The sequence below is a fragment of the Eulemur rufifrons genome, chromosome 15 (assembly GCF_041146395.1).
Source record: "Eulemur rufifrons isolate Redbay chromosome 15, OSU_ERuf_1, whole genome shotgun sequence".
NCBI classification, from domain to species: Eukaryota; Metazoa; Chordata; class Mammalia; order Primates; family Lemuridae; genus Eulemur; species Eulemur rufifrons.
In genome coordinates this window covers 8,404,298-8,416,980 of record NC_090997.1, presented here as the reverse complement: position 1 = coordinate 8,416,980, position 12,683 = coordinate 8,404,298, and the positions used below count along the sequence as shown (strand labels likewise).

The following is a 12,683-nucleotide window of genomic DNA, read 5'->3' as shown; positions in this document are numbered from 1 at the left end:
ATTTTTTCCACATTATATCTAGAACTTTTATGACTTCATTTTTTTAAATTTCAGAATGTTACAGGGGGTATAAATGTTTTGGTTATTTAACCAAAGAGATAAAAGATCTCTACAAAGAGAACTACAAATAACTGAGGAAGGAAGTTGCAGAGGATATAAACAAATGGAAAAACATATCATGCTCATGGATCAGCAGAATCAACACTGTTAAAATGTTCATACTACCCAAAGTGATTTACAGATTCCATGCAATCCCCATCAAAATACCAATGTTATTTTTCACAGATCTAGAAAAATAATTCTACGTTTCATTTCGAACCAGAAAAGAGCCCAGACAGCCAAAGCAACCTCAAGCAAAAGGAACAAATTAGGAGGCATCACATTATCAGACTTCAAACTATACTATAAGGCTATACTAACCAAAACAGCACGGCACAAAAATAGAAACATAGACCAATGGCACGAAACAGAGGATCCAGATATAAAACCATCCACATATTGCCATCTGATCTTTAACAAAGCAGACAACAATATACACTAGATAGGGAAAAGAATCCCTATTCAATAAACGGTGCTGGGAAAATGGGATAGGCACATGTAGAAGACTGAAACAGGATCCAATATCTCTCACCACTCACAAAAATTAATTCAAGATGGATAACAGACTTAAGCCTAAGACATGAAATGATAAGAATTCTAGAAAAAAATGTTGTAAAAACTCTTCCAGATATTGGCCTAGGCAAAGAATTTATGACGAAGATCCCAATGGCAATCACAGCAACAACTAAAATGAATAAATGGGAATTCATTAAATTAAATAGCTTCCACACAGCCAAGGAAACAGAGCAAATAGACAACCTACAGAATAGCAGAAAATACTCACATGATACACATCTGATAATGGGCTAATAACCAGAATCTACAAAGAACTCAAGCAAATCAGGAAGAAAAAAACAAACAACCCCCTTAAAAAGTGGGCAAAAGACACACACAGAAGCTTTTCAAAAGAAGATACACTAATGGCCAGTAAACATATGAAAAAATGCTCAACATCACTTACCATCAGGGAAATGTAAATCAAGACCACAATGAGGTACCACCTAACCCCAGTGAGAATGGCTTTTATCAAAAAAGTCCCAAAACAATAGCTGTTAGCATGGATGTGGAGAGAAAGGAACACTTATACACTGTTGTTGGGACTGCAAACCAGTGCAGCCTCTATGGGGAATAGTATGGTGATTCCTCAAAGAACTAAAAGTAGACTTACCATTTGATCCAGCAATCCCACTACTGAGTATTTAGCCAAAGGAAAAAAAGTCATTCTATCAAAAAGACACTTGCACTTGAATGTTTCTTGCAGCACAATTCATAACTGCAAAGATGTGGAATCAACCAAGTGCCCATCAATTCATGAGTGGATTAATAAAATGTGGTATATGCATACCATGGAGTACTACTCAGCCACAAAAAATGATAAATTAATACCTTTTGTAACAATCTGGATGGAACTAAAGACCATTCTCCTAAGTGAAGCATTGCCAAAACAGAAAAACAAACACCACATGTACTCACTATTAAATTGGAATTAACTGATCAGCACTCATGTGCACAGATGGAAGTAAAACTTAATGGAAGTCAGCAGGAGGGAGGAAGGAAGAGGGGATGGGTGAAATCACACCTAACAGGTACAATGTACACTATCTGGGTGATGGGCACTCTTATAACTTTGACTCAAGCAGTAAAAAAGGCAAGAACTTTTTAATTTAATAACACTGTTTGCAAGGATGAGGAGCCATGGGCACTCTCATGTAACACACTGCCTGGTAACATGAGGCATGCACATACCCTAGGACCCAGTAAATCTACTCTCAGCAGGAGTCAGGTACCAGAATGCTCACAGAGGCTTTATTCTTTATAGCCCAAACAAGAAATGACCCAAATGACAATAACCAGTAGAATAGATACACAGATTATATATACTCCAATTATACAGAAATGAAAATAAACTATAACATATAGATGAATCTCAAAAACATAATACTGAGCACAGTTCAAATACAGGCAAAATTAAATGATACATTGATTTGGGATACAAAACTGTAAGGCAAACCAAGACAATGATAAACACCAAGTTCAGGATAGCAGTTACCTTTGGGTGAGCAGGGAGAGGACCAGTGAGGGGATTGATAGTCTTCTTTATCTCAGGCAGGGTGCTAGGGTTGTTCATATGACCATGAGTCTTGCAGTATATTACATAAATGTTTCATACAGTTGTTTAATGAATGCTATATTTTAAATTTTATAATTTTAAAATATTAATAAAATAAGATATGCTGTTAGCATTATATTATGACAGGTAGCATTACCAGACATGTTTAGCATATTTTCAACTTGCCTTCCAACAAATATTCTTCTTTTCATTGTGTCCAAAGATAACCGTGTAGCTTTTTGAAGACTGTCTAGTAATTGATGAGAGAAAAAAGCATAGACCTCTTTACATTCCTGTAATAATAAATCATATTAAATGGTTTTTAAAAAAAATCTCTAACATCCCCAAAGCAATGATACAATATTAGAAGTGACATGTGAAAAGTGAAAAATAACAAATTATATAATTTCAATGATATTGTAGAAATAAATTCAATCCTAAATTACCTGACTTTTTAGACAAATAAAAACATATGAAAAATGTGCTTGCATAAACACCCTAGCAAACCAGAAGGACTTATTCAAAAGCCAAAATTCAAAAATAGCTTATTCAAAAAATCCTGGTTTGCTCAATACTCTATAACTCCCCCAGCAGAAGTGAAGGACTTTAAAGTGTGGTGCATTTCTCAATGCTTAAGGGAGGGGGCACAAGAGGATGAATAGTCTCCCTTGGGAGGAGTAGCCAAGCTTATTGGTCAGAGCACAGGCCAGGTATTGAGCCCGACAGTCAGGGGTCTGGCCCACGTCTTGCTTGTACAGTGAGTCACACATCTGGGGACAGGCTGTGGCCATACTGCTGCTCCCTGCTCTAAAATCTTGCCCCTCTAAGACTGGGCAGGTGAGGCAGGTTGAGTTGGGTCAGAAGAGAGACCTATCAGCCATGAACACAGAAGAATACAGCTTTTCAGTGTGGCAAGGGGCACGGTTAGGGATGGAGAATTATTGAGCTAAAGCACAGGTGTGACATAATCAGATTTCTCTGTTAGACAGACCGTTCTGGCAGCAATGTGGGAGATGGATTTGAGAGACAGAGGCTGTTTAGGAGGTTACTGCACTAATGCAGTTCCAAGTGATTCCCCAGTTGGACAGGCTCTGATGGTACTCAGCCGTGCCCTAAGAATCCCCGCCGGTGTCAAACAGGAATGCAACTGGGAGACAAAGACTGCTGAGAGGGGAGTACACGTCGTCCTCTTCCAGCCGACTCCCGCTGGTTGCTAACAGCTGCCTGGTGCATGGCATGGAGAAGTCTAAGGCTACAATCCAGACTCCACAGAATATGGTTTCCCAATCGACTGGTGATACCAGCCTTGAGCAAGAAGGTGAAAGTGGAACAAATGTGTGCTATTTCCAAAACTGTATTAGAGTGTGTAAAATAGAGAAAGAATGAAAAGAAAGTGGGTATCAGGGATTAAAAGAAAATTGACAGGAGGAAGAGAAAGCAGCAGTTAGTGAGAGTGGGGGTGCAGCATTCAGAGTTCATACGTGACCAGAAGGGTACGGCCTAACAAGGAAAAAGAAGCCTCGTGCCTCTTTCTCAACCTTTATTCTCAACACATTTCGACACAGTGTGAAATCTGCCCATCCCGGGTTTCTCCTGGGGGAGAGTCTACAGGTCATCCATGCTGCTATTTTAAAAATGCAGATCCCTGGGCCCCAAGTGAGTCAGAATCTAGCCTTGCAATACCAATAACTCTATTAAACACAATAACTGAGAACAAAGTTCTCCACTCTGAGTCAAACTGATTGGCACTACAATTCCAGAAGTCACATTTGCTATAGAAGAAAACATCATCAATCTCAACAGGAGGAGATAACTACATAAATTGTAATCAACAATATCACATCAAAAGTTGGTGATACTGGGGAAAATTATACAGACTGTTATATCTTGCCTGATCCTACAGTGTAAAATTGAAAATTAGATTTTCTGAATTTTGTTATATATTACACACAGACTGGTTGTAAGCTGCCTGGAAGAAACACCATTTAGGGTTATGTATAAACCTATGAGTCATAATTCTTTGAATTGCATGAAATTGTTCCACAATAAATACCTTTTTAAACTCATCTTCTTTTTCATTAGTATCGACCTCATTCACAGTATTAGCCTCATAGTCAGTGCTTTCACCCTCCTCTGTTTCACTCCCAAAAACAACATGTTTCCGCTGTTCTACAGACAAAAGATAAAACAAAAATACAAGATTTGATTTTTTAAGCATTAGGTTTATTCTACATGGCCAAATCTTCTTAGGAAGCTCCTTTGTTAAAAGCTCTTACTTTAAAAACTTTCAAAAAAAATTTCTTTTTTTTGCATTTTTTTTTGTAGGAGTCATCCTTGAATTCAATTTAAGTCACCCATCTCAACAGACTAATCATTCTGCTAAGAAATATGCTCTGTAAATATACTCTGTCTTAGTATCTAGAATTAAGAAAAAATTTGAGTTCTGCCTATTATCTTTCTAAAGTATGTGTCTACCTTTAGAGTTTTCTCACAATTAAATGATATTTTTGTGTTTTTGACACTTGTTACTAGTTTAGGTGAAAAATTCTAAGAGGAAAGAAGACATGCTGTAGATACTCATTTTAGGCCCAAAGTTTCTTATCCTCAACACTCTTGACATTTTAGGCTGGATAATTCTTTGCTGTTGGATGCTGTCCTGTAGGATGTTTAGCAGCATCCCTGGCCAATGATCCACTAGAAGCTAGTAGCAAACGCCCCGCACTGTGTGACAACTAAAAATGTCTCCAGACATTGTCAAATGTGTCCTGGAGGGCAAAGTCCCTCCCTACTCTCATTGAGAACCACTAGTCTAGGCACAGATTTCTCTTCCCCTCTCCTTCCCCTTCCCCCTTCTTATAATGTCACTTTCATGGGATCTCTGCTTGACTGAAATGTTCTCCTCTCACTCAAAAAGTCGACTTCCCACAGATTACCCAGTTCAAATATGTTAGCAATTAGCTAATTAACCTCATCCCTGTTAGGCAGAGCCATCTCTTGGGTCTCTTTCAAAACTCTGGTGGCACATTCTGTGTTAGCAACGCACCCCTGGTGCAGCCAGTGGCTTGCCTTGCACAAAGCCAGCCTCACACTGCTTCCCGGAGCAGGGGATGGTGGCAACAGCAGGGATTTGGGCAAACAGGGATCGTGATTGACAGACACATCCCCTTATACTCCTTAGGAAACTAAAAAGTAAAACCTCCAACTACAAATTTATTTTATTTTATTTTTTTTTTTTGAGACAGAGTCTCACTTTGTTGCCCAGGCTAGAGTGAGTGCCGTGGCGTCAGCCTAGCTCACAGCAACCTCAAACTCCTGAGCTCAAGAGATCCTCCTGTCTCACCCTCCCGAGTAGTTGGGACTACAGGCATGCACCACCATGCCCGGCTAATTTTTTCTATATATATTTTTAGCTGTCCATATAATTTCTTTCTATTTTTTAGTAGAGGTGGGGTCTCGCTCTTGCTCAGGCTGGTCTCGAACTCCTGAGCTCAAACGATCCGCCCACCTCGGCCTCCCAGAGTGCTAGGATTACAGGCGTGAGCCACCGCGCCCGGCCGGAAATTTCTATCCAATCAGTTCTTAGAGCTTGAAAAGAGAACTTTAAAATGAAATAAGTATTTCTCTTCAAATTTATCCAAAGATTCAAAATATCTAGGACATAATTTACATCTAGTCTTTCTAGATGTTAAAAGAGGTTGCCAGTGTGTAGAATTAGTAAACTTATATATTTTGTACATTTTTGTTTTTAAATTCCTAGGAAAGATTGTCTTCTGAAAATTTGAGCATTATAGCCCACTGAGTTGGTGGAGGAGGGAAGGGTTCTAGGCCAGAATGTTCATATTTCAAAGATACTTTCAAATGTAACTGTTACATATGTGCAGTTTATTCAAGACTGCTGTGTATATAGTGGGCAAATTAAATCCTTATCTTAAACATCTAGTCTACCTAGATGTTTAGATGTGCTCGACATATGTTAAATGTAGAGGTAGTAAAATATCACTTTGTAAATATCTTTTTGCTAAAATTCACAGGATATACTGTCTTCAGGAAATAGAATTGTTAAACCACCTCTGTGAGCAGTACAGTACCATCTATACTCGTACTATGGTTTGGAGGAGGTGGGAGAGAAGGAATTGCAAAAGGTAATAAGCTAGTGTGTTCATACTTGGACATTTTCAGATACCAGTTTTCTTATTTTTTATGCATTTTGTTTTGCTATGTGTATACGATGTATATAATGGACAAATGAGTCCTAATTTTGCAATATCTAGTCTCTAGATGTTAAAGAGGTTGCCAGTATATGACAAAGTACTTAGTAAAATTAGCACATTTTGTATACCTTGTGTTGAAATTCATAGGAAAGCTTGTCCTCTGTAAATGACTTTTGGATATGAATTTGTTCAACCATTTCTAAGCATTACACATGCCTGTACTTGTCCACTGGATATAAGGCAGAGAAAAGAAAATGTGGAGGGAATGGTTCAAGGCCAAAATGGTCATATTTAGATTACACTTCAGATTATAACAATTGCTATGTATGTGCAATTTTATTTAACAGTGCAGTATAGTGGTTAAGTTCTTATACGAAATATCTAGTCTTTCTAGATATTTAGAAGTGCTTAATGTATTGAAAAGTAGAAGTAGTAAAATAACACTTTGTAAATAGCTTTTAAAAACTGATGGGAAATATTGTGTTTGGAAGTAGAGTTGTTAAACCACCTCTGTGAACAGTATACTCTTTGTACTTGTTCACTGGGTTGAAGGAGGTGGGAGGGAAGAAATTGCAAAAAGTGTTTTGTTTGTGTGTACTAGAAACTTTCACCTTATCCATTGCCCTGTATAGTACGTGCATTTCATTTAACTTTGCTGCATTGTATATATTGTATACATACTGGACAAATCAGTCCCAATTTTATAATATCTAGTTACTAGATATTAAAGAGGTTGCCAATATATGACAAAAAAAAAATATATCTAGGACAGGACAATCTAAGCAAAACCAAAACTCCCATGTTCTTAAACCACAACCTAGGAAGCAGGAAGCAAAATACTCAACTACTAGGGAATCTTTTCTTAAAATTCTCTGCCCTTGATAAAAAGGTTTCAAATTTAATAGTTTATCTCTCGGGCTTATTAATATGTATTTGCTGAAATTATTAGAACCTATTAGGAGAACAGGAAATCCAGCAGGGTCACATTATCGTAACCACTTAAAATAATGCAGGCACGTTGTCATACAGATTTGCCTGAACAGACCTCGTAAAGTAAGGACGTTTCTCACATTCCCAAACAGACTGAATGAGGATGATGAGAGCTTGGGCAGAATCAAAAGTGACAGTTAAGATACAGAACCTTTATGTCATTCTTTAGCTGGGAGTAGGGGACTGGATGGTGGGGAACACGTGCCGTGCTGTGATCTTTGCTTCCTTGGGAGTGCACTCTTCCACGAGGTACCATTTAGCTGTGCCCAGAGCCCCTGAAACAGTTCTAAGTGGTAAGGCACAGCACATTCTATATAGAAAAGGGTCTGGGGGAAAAAAATGTCTTAAAACACAGTCTCATCCAAATTACGCTTTCCGAATTAAAGAAAATTGTAGAATTTACTTTTGTCTGGTTTGCTTTTCTCAAAGAGAAAAAAAAAGATAAAATAAATCAAATAGTCAAAGTGACTTGATAAGAATGCTGAACGACAACAACAAAAAAATTACCATAACAGGCCTAAGACTGGTATCCATAGGCAGCCCTGCTTTAAAGATGGCTCTTCGTTGGGAACCTGGATTTCAGAAGGGCTCCCACCATTCCCTGACTGACAGAAAGAGCTCTCTGGGCTTCGGCTGTCTGTACAAACAATGTGGTTTCTGCTGAACCCCTGCTTTCCTTCTGGGAGTCTGGAATTTGGCACCTGCTAAGCAGAAGCTGCCTACATGAGGACACGTCTGTGTACTGTGTGATCCAAACATTATAACAAGTGAAATTACCTGTTTTCCCAGTGTACTTAACTTCATAAATATTTTCAAATATTAATATAAGTTCTTTGACAGCTTCTTCCACATGCTTACTTTTGTGGTTTAGAACATCAGCCCATTCTTTTGTATATGTCTATTAAATAAAGAAATGACTATTCAATTCCAGATACTTAAAAACACTGTGAAAATTATTAATGCGACTTTAATTTATAAAACTATAATTAACTTCACTTGAAAAACAAACTAGTGATAGTTGCCATTGGTACAATGTTTCATATCCAAAATTGTCAATGGCTAAAAGCATAGCTGCTAAGGCCCAAGCAAAGAATAGGAGAAAGAAGAAGAACCCCAAGTCTTTGGGCTGTGTCTCACTCAATCACACATAGAGCTCTGCCTTCACATTCATATGAGTGGGGAGGGGAAAAAGGGCTGAAGGAGTAGAAAGATGATGTCAAAAGTTGAAAATGAGACATGGTTTTTAGGACAATCCAAAGTGTTGCTTTGAGAGTTAAATGAGATAAGGGTTTTTTGAGCATAGTGTTGTATGCCAGCCATCAATTTAAGAGCTTTACATGTATTAATACACTTAATTAAACAACAAACTCTTGAGATAGGTGATATCATTGTCCGCATTTCACAGAAGAGAAGACCGAGGCTCAGAAAAAAGAAGGAATTTGCCCACGTCATGCAGTAGTTGGAAAGAATTCAGATCTGAAACCAGTTTTGTCTGATTCTAAAAGCCTGTATTTTGTCTTTCTGAACTCTTCTAATAGTCAGCAAAGGCTTAAAGAAGAAGCTGAGAACCAGTCAAAGTCAGAAAAGATAAACTGATTTATAAAACTGAGTAAGTCTTTCGACATGCCCACAACATCCATGCACTTCAGGAAAGAGAAAAGCAAACAGGAACAGCCAACATGGCTACAAGAATACAGCTGCGGAGGATCTCCAGTCTGTCTACGCAAACTTCTCTCCTGATAAGCCTTGGGAGGGCCCATATTCCCCATGTTCTGCCCGACACGTTCCTTCCTTTACCTTCTCATCTGTATCTGAACCCATTCTCATCTTTTTTTCAGTCTCAGGGGAAATGGTGTTCCGTCTCCTACCCGCAGACATTCTCTAATCCAATCCACCCCACCAACTCTTCTGACCTTGCTCCATTATTCATTCATTCCGTCTTTTGTAATTTATGCAACACAGTGCTAACCTTTAGAATGGCAATAGGGGGTGGGAGCCACTTAAATCTGGCAGGGAAAATGGGTGTTAAACAAGTAGACCATTCCAGCAGGTCATGGCAGATTGAATGCATGTGTTTATACACACCCCTGCTTTGAAATCCCCTAAGAAAGGAACCAGACACTACTAGTTAGATTTGGCAGATTGAACACACACGTTTATCTTGGCATTCCCCTGATATCTCCAGAAACCTCGACAAAATAACATATAGTAATCTTTTAAAAAGAACATATGCACCAGAACAAATGGAAGAATACCATATAAATTCTTCTATATATTTCCAAAAGTATGTAATAAAAAGTCAATGGGACTCAACAACTCATGCTGGGACAACTGAATATCCACTTGCAAAAGAATGAAATTGGACCCTTTCCTTGTACCATACAAAGAAACTAACTCAAAATAGATCATAGATCCAAATTTAAGAGCTAAAACTAAGAAAACTCTTAGAAAGAAATACAGGCATAAATCTTCATGACCTTGGATTAGGCAAAGTGTTCTTACATACAACACTGAAAGCAGAGCAACAAAAGAAAAATTTAATAAACTAGATTTCATCAAAATTAAAAACTTTTATGCTTTAAAGAACACCATCAAAAAAGTGAAAAGGCAACCTACAGAATAAGAGAAAATTTTTGTAAACCATATATCTGATAAGGGACTAGTATCTTAAAAAAACTATAACAACTCAAAAATATAAAGACAAATACCCCATTTAAAAGTGAGCAAACAATTTGAATAGAAGTTTCTGAAGCAACGTATATGAAAGGTTAATAAGTACATAAAATGATGTTCAACATTACTAGCCATTAGGGAAATGCAAATCAAAACTATAATGAGATACCACTTCACACATACTAGGATGGCATAATGAACGAGTGTTGGCAAGGACATAGAGAAATTGGAACCCTCATACACCGCTGGTGGGAATGACACAGCCACTTTGGAAAACAGTCTCAAGAGTTCTTCAAAGGGTACAACATGGAGTTAACATATGAGCAAAGTCTAAAAGGGAGCCAGCTGGCCTAGGAGAAACATAGCTTACAGTCCGGGCCCCAGGACCACAGAATAGAAGGAATGATTTGAAACTAAAAGAAGAAAGCTTTTTAATAATTAACATAATCTATCCTAAAACCACCCTTAGATGCTTCAAGACAAGGAATGTTGCCCTGACTACAAGCAGCCCTGATTCCCAAATATGGTCTGAAACTACTGCTTGGCCCAAATGAACCTTGTCCCCCCAAATTAGTGTTATCTGAGTTGGCTTCACTATAATGGCCTACCTAATGGTAGGTTTGTAGGAAGGTAGCTCAACTGTTACTAGAACCTTAGGTCACTGCAGGGCAAAAGTCTGGGGCACACTGGTTGGCAAAGGTGCTCTTCAGAATTCTGCCTCCTGCATCCTGACTTACAGTATTGAGACTTAGCACCACTACTGGCGAATTATTATATGATAGGTACAGAATTTCAGTTTGGAATGACAAAAACATTTTGTAAATAGATAATGATGATGGTTACAAAACACTGTGAATATACTTAATGCCAGTGAATTGTACACTTAAAATGGCTAATATGGTACATTTTATGTTAGTATATTTTACCACAATAAAAAACTTGCAAGCCAAACAAAATCAGTGAGGCGGTGAGAATGATTTTAACACTTAAGAGACATAGCAATTAAGTGTAATACGTGAACCCGTCTGGCCCCTGATTCAGATAGACAAACTCTAAAAAGATAGTTTCTATTAAAGCTAAATATATTCATAATCTATGACTCAGAAATCTCACTTCTGGGTATATACCCACCAAAATTAGTGCTTAAGTCCACAAAAAAATCATGTACAAGAATGCTCAGTGTAGAACCAAAAGCTGTAAACTATCCAAATGCCCTCAACATGGTAGAGTGGATAAATTGTAATAAATGTATACAATGGAATGCTTTACAGGAAGGGAATGAAGAACTAATACTTCACATGACTACATAGATGAATCTCACAACTGTAACACTGAGCAAAAGAAATCAGACATAAAGAATATAACTGGCCGGGCGTGGTGGCTCATGCCTATAATCCTAGCACTCTGGGAGGCCGAGGTGGGTGGATCGTTTGAGCTCAGGAGTTCGAGACCAGCCTGAGCAAGAGCGAGACCCCATCTCTACAAAAAATAGAAAGAAATGATCTGGACAGCTAAAATTATATATAGAAAAAAATTAGCCAGGCATGGTGATGCATGCCTGTAGTCCCAGCTACTCAGGAGGCTGAGGCAGAAGGATTGCTTGAGCCTGGGAGTTTGAGGTTGCCGTGAGCTAGGCTGATGCCACGGCACTCTAGCCCGGGCAACAGAGTGAGACTCTGTCTCAAAAAAAAAAAAAAAGGAATATACACTGTATGATTCCATTTATATGAAATTCAAAAACAGACAGAACTAATACACAGTGATAGAATTCAAATGGCCATCACTTCTGGGGGTATGAGGGAAGTGTTGTTGCCAAAATGGACCACAGAGGAGTCATTTGGAGTAAGAAAGTATTCTATATCTTGCTCTTAGAGAGAGCTACAAGGGTGTATCATATGTAAACGTTCACTGAATGGTGCACTTAAGACGTGCACACTATTCTGTATATGCGCTATACCTTAACTAAAAACAAAAACAAAAAGCATAGACCTAAAATGAAAAATAAGCTGAAACCACAGCTCCTATTGGGCTTTTTTTTTTTTTCCCATAACCAAAAAACCAAATAAGGCCACGGATCCCTCAAAAGGGTGGGAGGCTAGAATTAAGATCTACCCCATCCTCATCCCCCCCATAACAACAGGCAAATCAAAGGCAATGCCCTCGGGGAAAGGGGGGGCTAGAAAGGAAAGGTAGCTATCCTGGTTGAGGCTCTGGGCGGGGGGGAACAAATTCTCCCTTGGGAATTCACAAACACTAGCTTACCCTCACACAGGTTTGGGGCTTGAGTTCATATAACCTGTGTAGTTTTGGAAATTCTATCCACTGAGAAGCTAACATATAGTTGTCCCAAGTTGGTGAAGCTCCTAGGCACCACACAGGGATGGATAAAAAGGGACAGGTTCTCAACCACGGTTGTCCAGGACTCCCACAAATGCACATATGTGCATTAGTCCACAGTCCAACACATAAAACACACCGAGAAACAAGCCACTCTGAGCAAGAGTTGGCAGAAATAGCAAAGAGCAGAATAGGCTAAAATTACCAGTTAAAAAAAAAAAAACAGAGATTTTCAGAGTAGGTTAAAAACAAAATACAGCTAA

The 12,683-nt window shown here is 38.4% G+C and overlaps 1 protein-coding gene across 1 annotated transcript in view; it reads right to left on the bottom strand.

The window, feature by feature from the left end:
* The window catches only part of DNAH8 (dynein axonemal heavy chain 8), a 296,755-nt gene that overhangs the window by 215,974 nt on the left and 68,098 nt on the right, over positions 1-12,683 (bottom strand). The window contains 3 exon segments of the mRNA XM_069487596.1: positions 2,396-2,502; positions 4,263-4,378; positions 8,176-8,308. Of these exon segments, the coding sequence (XP_069343697.1) occupies positions 2,396-2,502; positions 4,263-4,378; positions 8,176-8,308 (356 nt within the window).